Consider the following 9,158-nt stretch of genomic DNA (forward strand, 5'->3'; position numbering starts at 1 on the left):
AGCCGGCACACACGGGTCTGCTGCCTCGCTAATTCTTCTCGTGAAATGGTCAGATGAAATGTTTTCTATTGCATTTGTCTTCGCAAGTTCACAGAGTGAGCAGTTGGGTACTTGAGCTGGTACTTGGTAGTGTTCAAATTGATTTGGTTCGTTGTCATTGCCACGCTGGTCTTTAAGACCTTAGCTTTCACGTAATCATGTCTGATCAAACTGTATGTTACGTGTGCCATGGAATCTGCGTGAAAGCAAGAACGGCGGCCAAACAACCTCAAAGTGACCATTGGTTCAATCGGAAGATGCCAGTTCGGGTGCCGCTTCGACCACCTACTGTACTACTTGTATGCTGGTGATCGGAATTGCTTCCTCAGTTAATTTGCTGTTCTGCATGTGCCGTCAGCTGGCCAACTTTGCTTTGTAAACACACCCCAAAACTGTGAGATGGAATTGCCAGTGGGCAACTTGCTAATGCCTCAAATCTTTTCATAGATTCCAAATCACAGGGGGAAAAAGAGAAGGAAATTGCCCCCATTTGATGATTTTGAAAGCGTTCCTTGCCAAGTACATTTACAAATGCTGTGGATACAAACGAAAGCTAAAGAATGTGCTGCGCTCCTCTTAGTAGCTTTGGACCCTAACATTTTGTTCTTCTCAACAAATTAAACACCAGGATCTGCTTAGTTTCCTGAAAAATCAACACACAACCGTAGTTCAACCAGGACGATGGCTTGAATTCAGCAAAGCTTCCGAATCTCCTGCACCAACCCTTCCAAATCCGCGTACGAGCTCCCGCCTTCCTTCACCGCTCGGGCGGCCTCCGCCGCGAGCTCCTTGGCGCGCCCCCTCACGTCGCCCCCCTTCTCCCCGATCGCGTCGGCCAGCACGGCAGCGAGCTCGCCCGGGTCCGGCGCGACCCCGAAGCCCCCCGCGCACGCGCGAAGCGCGACGCGGACCTCGTCCACGAGCAGCCGCGCGTTCGCGAACTGGTCGGCCGTCATGGGCCACGCAAGCATGGGCACCCCGGCGGCAACCGCCTCCAGCACCGAGTTCCACCCGCAGTGCGTCATGAACCATCCCACCGCGGCGTGGCGCAGCGTCGCCACCTGCGGCGCCCACCCGCGCACCACCAGCCCGCGCCGTGCTGCCGCCGCGCGCGCCTCGAAGCCTTCAGGGACGCCGCCGCTGTTCCCGGCGCTCACAACCCAGACGAACGGCACCGCGCTGCGCTCCAGGGCCTCGGCCAGTGCCGCCCCCACTGCTGGTGTCAGCAGTGCCTGGCTCCCGAAGCAGACGTACACGACCGAGCCCTCCGGGAAGGCGTCGAGCCACGCGCTGAGATTGGCGGCCGCGACGGCCGCCTCCCCGCCGCGCGTGCCGGCGGGGTCCGTCTCCGGAGCCACAGGGCCCACCGCGAAGATGGGCTTGAACCCCATGTCTTCTAGAGGCGCGTCCAGGTACCTCCCCTCGAGCGCCCGGAGCGTGTTCGACACGAACACCCAGCTCTCCTGCAGGTTCCAGAGGAAGTTCTGCCTCACCGACTCGCGGACCTTATCCTCGATTCCGCATTCCAAGAACCACTTGTACATCATGGAAATCTCTCTCCACTGGAACGCCGGCTCGCCGGGAATCGCGGGGAACGTGACGTTAAACTCGTCGCCGCACCCCGCAGGTCGCCTCACGAGGCGGCGGAAGAGCGAGTGAGGGAAGGCGGTGCCCAGGACGCCGGACGGCGTGAACACGACCCCCGCGGCGCCGAGCTCGCGAGCGAGCGGCTGCGCCCATCCGCAGAAGAAATCGGCGATGACGGCGACGACGGGGTCGGGCTGCGACCTGGCCCAGGCGAGGATCGGCTCGCGGAGCGAGGCGAGCGCGTGCATGAAGATGGGGAAGGCCTCCGGGGCGCAGCCTTTGGTGTTCTCGAGGCCCGGGGGCAGGGAAGGGTGGGAAGGGAACGGGAGGGTGAGCGGGCGGACGGCGGCGGGTTGAGCGGCGAGGAGAGGGGAGAGGAGCGGGAGGTTGGCGGGCGTGGTGACGACGGTGAGGCGCAGGCCGCGCGCGGCGAGGAGGGCGGCGAAGTCGAGGAGCGGCCGCGCGTGGCCCTGCGCGGGGAACGGGATGACGAGCACATGCGGCGCGGGGGTAGGTGCGGCTGCCGCCTCCATGGGCGCTGAGAGCGGTGGTGCCGGTTGGCCTCTGCCCTCTGGGCGCTGGCGAAGCCTTTAGCCTTGGAAATGCGAGCGATGTGGTGGACCGAGTTGACTCGTCATCCACTTGGAACGGCAGTTGGATCGAGATTACTGACTGTCCGGCCCGAATGGAAGATGGGCCGAAGTAGGATCCGTGGACAAATCGGGCCCACTTGAAACGTGTCATCCTGCTCATCTCCAACTACCGGCGTCCTCCGGTCGCCGTCGCCGTCCTGGCCTGCGGCTGCTTCGCGCTCGCCCCTCGACCGCGCTGAGCGAACGGCATGGAGCTGAGCAGAGGCATTGTCTCAGCTCCACTACCGCAGCCAGCGCTGCGGACGGCGCCCGCCCCCCGCCTCGGTCGCCGGCATCCCTTCGGAGCCTTCTCACCGCCGCTACCGCTTTCTCACGTGGTGGGTGTTTCCGTTCCATTTGCTTGGTCCGCGTTAACTCCGGGCACAAATTGCGGTGATGGGTTCAGCGACTCGGTTCTCCTTCGTCTTCTGCAGCGAGAGCAGGGGTGCTTCATCAGCAGGGCGCTGCGCCCGCCACAGGAGTGGGTGGAGGGCTGGGTCCGGAGCAACGACACGCTCGTCCGCGGCCTGCCCATCCTCGTCGGCGGCGCCTCCCTCGTCGCTGTCCTCCTCAACCGTGCCGTTTCCGGAATTGCCGCCGTCGCCGACGCCTCCAGGTCTGCCCGCATCTGCATAGCCATGAAATCGCTTGTTGCCTCGCTTGTACACTAATCGTTTGTTCCATATCCTATAATCTTAGTTCGCAGTCGAGGGCCGACATTTTAACCCTTGCTCTCTCCGTAACTGACATTCTTGCCGGCCTCGTTTGGCTGTCCATCCGTCCCAAATCCATTTCTCCGGTCAGAATTAAGATTTTGTACCACACATTCCCTATTGGCTGAATCCCGTGTTCTAATTTTGTTGAGTGATTTCTCAATTCTAAATTTGATTATAGGTGGTTCCTCGAGGTGTCGAATGCAAACGAGTTGGTCCTGGTGTGTCAAGTTATGCTCTTCACGAACTACTTTGGTAACTACTCTGCTGATACACATAATTTCTTCCTATTTTACCATTAAAAAGCAACGATGGTTCACTAGGGTAGTAACTCTTAAAATCTCACCTAATACCCCCATGTGCTAATAATAGTCGTCTGCCGTTCAAGTTTGGACTCTGAATAATTGCATGCACCTTTTAGTGAAAGCAATGTTTTGGGTGATTGATAATTGTGTGGTACTCAGCCTGAGATTACAGCTTCAGTTATAAAGTTATACTAATTGAAATATATTGGAGATTACTACATCTGTGCTGGTTACCATTAATTAGTACTCACCGACTTGCATAAATCCACGACTTATATATGCAGTTATACAAAGGGTTTGTGTTGTGAAGTTAGCTATTACTTTTTTCTTACAAATAGGACATGGGATTCCCTCACTACTGCAACTTGTTGCAAATCATTGGTTGTTGTGTATGGAGGTAATTGCATTCTTCAAATCGGTGTTGCTGCGGGATCTCCAGAAGATGGTAATGCTATTACTGTGGATACACAAAAGTTCATCCAGGGCTCTCTTTACAAAAGTGCAATGGAATCCAAGAAACGTGAGTATCTCTTGTTTTACTTGGAAGGTTTTCCATTTGTTTTCAGAAATTTCACGGCAATCTTCTGGCAGAATCTTATCTGGCAAATCTTGCTCTGTATCCTGGAAGGTCTGAGTTGCCCTTCTTGCCTGCTAACACACAGGTGCTGATTCACTTTAGTCTAGAAATGATGTTACATAGAAGCATATATTCAAGCAATTGATACTCGCTCTATCATAATAGTTGGTTCTTATTATCCAGACGAAAACAAAAGCTGAATGCACAATGTATTAATTTATGGATTGGAGTGTATAAAAAGCCTTCTTTTCATGTCCAGAAGCTGGATCCAAAATTCAGATGGAGGGGTTAACACATTTTTCTGTTCTATAGGCACTAATATTACAACCAGTTGGTGATAAAGGAATTGCAATTGTTGGTGGTGACACTATAAGAGGGTTCACTAGTATTGATCAGGTACGTCATTTTTTTTTATTGTGATATCAGCCTTCAGGATTTCTGTGTGAAATACTCTAGTTCCTTTTTTTTTCCTGCAACAAACCCCCTCCAGTATTGTTTGCAGCAGTGTACTCTGAAGTCTGAAACAATGACTGTTCTGCTTTGTTTTTTGCGAGAATTGGGAACTGTGCTAGCTGTAGACTGCATTCTTGTAAAAGTTCAGCCTGCCATTGGAGAGTGATCCATCATCCACTTGTCCTCACTTGCAGGCATGGATCGCAATGATCGCAGACAAGTTGGATGCCACATTGTCGAAGTCTTATAACTCTTAAGAACTGGGCTGCTTATTGGATGTTTGGTTCACCATCGCCTGCCTCCTGCAAGTGAGGACATCGTCCTTTTGCGACCTTGTCTGACGTGATAATTCATCGAGCATACATGTGGACGGCTGGACGCTGAACCAGGGCCTCTATAGTCAAAGTTCCAAATTGGCCATCTAGTTTAGCATGGCTCGGTCACAACACCAGGTAGGCAGGGACTGCTTTCTAAAGAGCTGATGGCTAGCTCAAGCTTTAATGTCTGACAAGACATAGACACATAGGCAATGGTTTTACATGTGTTTGCATTCATTCCGCTTGAGTTCATGCAACGAAATGCAATATGGATCTGTGTTGTTACGATGTACTCACAGCAGCATACTAAATAGAGCTCGGTAGTGAAGATGAGAAGCGGGGGAGGAACAGACGAAAGCAGAAAGAGCGTCGGCGTCAGCTGGCGAGAGTGAACATTGTGATCCAACTCCAAAGTAAACACGATGCTTTTCCATAAGACTGAAACGCTAGGTTACTGAGAGCATACAGAATTACAGATAAAATTTACTAACGACAAGCATACTTTGGCAAGCCACATGCTCAACTACGTCAGTCTAATTGAAGAATCAAATGCCCCCCTAAGCAACCAGACAAACCGATACTATTTCTCTCGTGCACCCTTCTCCAAAATTGGTTTCGCCAACCTCCGACCAAACTGTTCCCTCCATACACCTCACGATCTTTCAGCATCAATCTGTAACCAGAAGATCTCAGCATCTGGCACGGAATTCTTCATTCAATCACCGACACCTTTGCCTAGTTCACGTGCTTCTTACTCTTTCGTTTCTTCTTTTGCTGATCCCCATCGGCTTGTTCTTTCTTTGGTTCCGCATCCTCAGTAGGCTGTGGTCTCTTCTTTGGAAATTCGAACTGGTTTGGCTGGCAACCATATACCATCTTCCGGACGTAGAAACTCACCACATCTCCATTGTCGCGCTTCATCAGCACATACTTTTGAAGCCGCCCACCGGAGTCCTGCAGGTTTCCAGTCAAGTAAAAGGAAGCAGATGGTTAATTGCCTAACGATGATATTAGATGGCAAGCGAAAACCAACGAACAGGTGGTATGCTCCTCATCCATTCTAATTTGGAATTGAAATGATTGAGTTGTCAAACTCTTATTTGTACCTTGGTCATTTGGCCATCCAGTGCTTCAAAAGCCTTCTCTACCTCATCTATCTCATTGAACGAAATACATGTCGAATAAAATTCACCTCGAATCCTTGAATCAATCTGGAAAGAAAAGGTGTTAGTAAATAATGCATGGGTACATGGTTGGTGAACAAATAACAACACTTTTATATAACCTTGTCATCAATACTGGGGTTCCCAGAGAAAACTTTGCACAGCTCTTGGCAAGGCAGGTGCATTGGTATTCTATGAGCAAGTAACTTCAATGCATCAGATTCAGTTACCTATGAAATCATCACAAAGAAGTCAGGTGGCATCACCAATAGTAATGGTGAGCTTTAAGAATTTCTTCTTATTATTGGCGCTTACGCTGCTTGCAGCAACTTCAATGGGATCATTAAATCCATGCTTAAGCTTTGCAAGAACTAGATTCATTGCAGCTTCTGCATCCTTTAAGCAATTATGTGGTTCCCCTTCTTCTCGAACAGAATACCCTAAAACAGACTAGAAGGAAAAAGAATAAACAATTAAAGCTTTCCCTCAAAAAAATCAACAAATTAAGGAATTATTCATAGTTACATACCATCAGTATCTATGAAAAATAAGCCCATTAAAAACTAAAGGTTAACTATGAAAAAAATACACCGCATAGACGAGCGTCTAACTCTAAAAGATCAGGTAAAGAACAGGGAAGACGAAGTGGGGTGGCAGGCCCTTTTATGATTAATGGTTTAAGTGGCACCACTTGACAAAGAAATGTTCTTATGGAAAAAGAGGTAGATAAGAAGCAGATGCTATGATGTCATCGACAATACCTTGCACAAACTGTTTAAAGAAGCTGATGCAGTAGTAGGTAAATTTGCATACTTAAAGATGTATGCTGTATCAATAACTTGAGAGTAATCAATCTTTAAGGCTGCAAAAGAGAAAAACACGGTAGAAATTGAATTAACTGCTACTGAGCAACAAAAATTGAATCATGTACAAATAAACACAAAGGACACATTGAATAGTTACATCGAATAGACCAGAAACGAAATAAACCACACCTTACCACATAAATCTCTATATAAGCTCTGGCCGATCAAAATCTTTCCTTTGGACAAGATCCTCTTGAGCGATTTCTAGAGAAGGAATATAACCTCCATGAGATAAAATCAAATAAAATGCTTAAGGTTCAAGACAATATACCTGAACATCAACTAGCGATGATGTGACTCCTTCTAAATCCTTCTTAGATACACCAGTGATGTGTGTTCTATAGTCAGTAATAGCTTTAGAAGGATTTACAAGTATGTCCAGCTTCACCTAGAAAAGAAAATGGAGAGATTAATGACTTCAAAACAAGGATGGAAAGCTCTGGCATTATTCAAAACCAAGAACATCCCAAGGAAATATGAATTATGCAAGATTACAAACTTTATAAATCCAGCTAACTTTACAGCACTGTGATTAGACTTTGTTGAAGCACTATGTTGTGAATTTTTTTTTTGAGGGTCACCGGGGCGGGCGGGGGTTGAGCACGCCCCCCCCCCCCCCCCCCCCCCCCCCCCAACCTGAATTTCACTGATAGAGCCTATCGAAGGGCAAAAGTTACAGCAACTAGATCTTCAGCAGTTTTAGGAAAAACAAGGTGATGGCCATGGTCTATGTTGTGAATAATAATTAATGCACCAGATAATTCTACGAATCTTAATAAGCTTCTTATAGAGAATAGTCTAACTACCTCAAGATTGTTGTCTACAACACATACTCGGACCACAGCCTCCATGCCATCATCACAAAGGACCATCTCGCAGTCAATTGCTAACATAGCACTCGAGCTCACCAAACTAGAGACTTCTCCTATCCGCAACACTTTCCATCCCTGCAAATACCAGTAATAGCTGGTTACGGAGAAGTTCCAAATTTCTTATTCAGACTATGAAATATGAAAACACAGATGATTCATACAATATGAAGATGAGAGCATAGATTGGTGTTTTGATTTAGAATTTTGACTTGCAAAACCATGTCTTTCTGAAGAGCCCAAGACAAATTGCAAGTGCAGACATAGTATTAACGATCGTGAAGACATTGGACTAAACTATTTAAGAGTTTGGCACAAAATCATAAATAAGCTATAACAAGGAAAATCACCAGGGAAAAGTGCAGAATCAGTGAAGGGGCTTAAGCATCATTTGTGGAATAGCATAAGCACAGTAAAGCTGGTACCTCCTGGTATGATGGGAAGCAATAATTTTTCCTGTACTCTGGGTGCTCTGCTGTCAGTTGAACAAGTTTCTGCATTTTGCATGGTCAATACAAGTGCTGATCAGTTGATGTTTGATACCCACGATGTAGGTTCTACTTAATTCGAACCCAGAAAATCCAAAGTCATGGTCTAGAATACACGTTACCTGCTCGGGAGAAACCTTGTCAGGAAAATCGTTCATATACTGCTGAACAGCACTTCTTTCCTTTTGACGCTTCACCAATTTGCCGAAGTACTGGTACCAAAAGGTTGCAGGCTTCAAATTCCAGCAGCACCAATGTGCTTAAAGGCTAGCTGCAAGTGAAATCAAACAGACCGAACTGAATGAAAAACAGTGATGTACCTTTTGGAAATCCTTGGAGAAGGTTTGAAGGAAGGCGAGCAGCACATCCCTTGAGCGCTTCCTTGGGTCGCTTACTGAATCACCAAACTTCTTGTCGTTCCGAGACAGGAAATCCTTCCACCCCCCATCAGAGCCTTTCAACCCGTTCTTCTGGGTGAACCTCACGACCTCAACTAGCACCTAGCATGGAGGGAAGTCAATCGAGTCTTGAGCAGAACAAGGAGACCTGCCTTCGGCTCTGGATGCTGATGCTAGCGACGGTCGTACCTCTTTGTCGGCGGCGGCGAGCCGCTTGGCCATCGGACGACGGCACGGAAACTAAAAGCAGTGGCTGGTTTGGGGAAGAGGAGGGACTATCGGCAGGTTGCCGCTACGGGCGGCGGTCGCGTGTTCGCGTAGGCGGCGGCGGCGGCGGCGGTCGGGGTTCGGCGGACGGGAAAACGGCCGCGAAAAACCCTTCGTCTCGACCGTGTAGCCCATCTCTTAACTATGTGGGCCTAGTAACTCAAGGGCCCACCATGGACTTGGTGGGCCGCTCTGATTTTCGGCTGGATTGAAGAAGTATTTATGTGGGCTCACACAAGGGCCATGGCAGCTTCCAAACGGGCTTTTTTCAAAGTGTGAACCGCGCGCATCTGCTCTGCATGAACACTTGACTCAGAGCCCAATGATCTTTGGGCTGGATCAGTACACATTTTCAGGTGATCAATCCTAATCTCTCTTTCCTATCTTTTTTGTCAAGGGCGTTAATGTAATCTGTATCGCGGTGATCTAGTACGAGTTGGGTTCGCCGTTCGCGCTCCAGCTGCGCTTCCTTTCCCGTGACGAC

General features: G+C 48.9%; 3 protein-coding genes across 6 annotated transcripts; 1 reads left to right on the forward strand and 2 right to left on the reverse strand.

Annotated features, from left to right (window-relative positions):
- Nucleotides 1-510: 510 nt before the first annotated feature.
- LOC112900452 (flavonol 3-O-glucosyltransferase UGT89B1-like) lies at nt 511-2,217 on the reverse strand. Its single transcript, XM_025969317.1, has one exon. It carries the CDS (start codon nt 2,157-2,159, stop codon nt 732-734), a length of 1,428 nt encoding a protein of 475 aa, XP_025825102.1. The 5' UTR covers nt 2,160-2,217; the 3' UTR covers nt 511-731.
- Nucleotides 2,218-2,412: 195 nt separating this feature from the next.
- On the forward strand, nt 2,413-4,911 carry LOC112899978 (protein COFACTOR ASSEMBLY OF COMPLEX C SUBUNIT B CCB4, chloroplastic). Of its 3 annotated transcripts, XM_025968664.1 has the most exons (8): nt 2,413-2,596; nt 2,693-2,874; nt 2,958-3,057; nt 3,153-3,226; nt 3,615-3,796; nt 3,868-3,938; nt 4,166-4,249; nt 4,501-4,892. In XM_025968664.1, exons 1-8 carry the CDS (start codon nt 2,468-2,470, stop codon nt 4,561-4,563), a joined length of 885 nt encoding a protein of 294 aa, XP_025824449.1. In that variant the 5' UTR covers nt 2,413-2,467; the 3' UTR covers nt 4,564-4,892. The 3 variants fall into 3 exon arrangements, with proteins under 3 accessions (XP_025824449.1, XP_025824450.1, XP_025824452.1); XM_025968665.1 differs by lacking the exon at nt 2,958-3,057 and having other exon boundaries at nt 3,615-3,721; nt 3,843-3,938; nt 4,501-4,911; XM_025968667.1 differs by lacking the exon at nt 2,958-3,057 and having other exon boundaries at nt 3,674-3,796; nt 4,501-4,901.
- A 110-nt stretch (nt 4,912-5,021) lies between these two features.
- LOC112899918 (small RNA degrading nuclease 3-like) lies at nt 5,022-8,764 on the reverse strand. 2 transcript variants are annotated; one of them, XM_025968576.1, is made up of 12 exons: nt 8,597-8,764; nt 8,330-8,509; nt 8,132-8,221; nt 7,947-8,015; nt 7,459-7,599; nt 6,924-7,040; nt 6,787-6,856; nt 6,548-6,648; nt 6,102-6,236; nt 5,909-6,016; nt 5,730-5,834; nt 5,022-5,577 (listed from the first exon to the last, which is right to left on the reverse strand). In XM_025968576.1, the coding sequence occupies exons 1-12, from the start codon at nt 8,627-8,629 to the stop codon at nt 5,359-5,361; spliced, it is 1,368 nt and encodes a 455-aa protein (XP_025824361.1). In that variant the 5' UTR covers nt 8,630-8,764; the 3' UTR covers nt 5,022-5,358. The 2 variants fall into 2 exon arrangements, with proteins under 2 accessions (XP_025824361.1, XP_025824360.1); XM_025968575.1 differs by having other exon boundaries at nt 8,132-8,242.
- Between the last annotated feature and the right edge of the window lie 394 nt (nt 8,765-9,158).

This window comes from Panicum hallii, chromosome 7 (assembly GCF_002211085.1).
Source record: "Panicum hallii strain FIL2 chromosome 7, PHallii_v3.1, whole genome shotgun sequence".
Lineage (NCBI taxonomy): Eukaryota > Viridiplantae > Streptophyta > Magnoliopsida > Poales > Poaceae > Panicum > Panicum hallii.

Bases quoted from the DNA above. Each gene is read 5' to 3' on its own strand.
- LOC112900452 (XM_025969317.1), bottom strand. From the start codon at position 2,159: ATGGAGGCGGCAGCCGCACCTACCCCCGCGCCGCATGTGCTCGTCATC.
- LOC112899978 (XM_025968664.1), top strand. From the start codon at position 2,468: ATGGAGCTGAGCAGAGGCATTGTCTCAGCTCCACTACCGCAGCCAGCG. The intron at 2,597-2,692 runs GTGGGTGTTTCC...CGTCTTCTGCAG, and splicing joins CGCTACCGCTTTCTCACGTG to CGAGAGCAGGGGTGCTTCAT. The intron at 3,939-4,165 runs GTGCTGATTCAC...TCTGTTCTATAG, and splicing joins TCTTGCCTGCTAACACACAG to GCACTAATATTACAACCAGT.
- LOC112899918 (XM_025968575.1), bottom strand. From the start codon at position 8,629: ATGGCCAAGCGGCTCGCCGCCGCCGACAAAGAG. The intron at 6,857-6,923 runs GTATATTGTCTT...TTCCTTCTCTAG, and splicing joins CATCGCTAGTTGATGTTCAG to AAATCGCTCAAGAGGATCTT. The intron at 5,578-5,729 runs GTACAAATAAGA...GGAAACCTGCAG, and splicing joins TGGATGGCCAAATGACCAAG to GACTCCGGTGGGCGGCTTCA.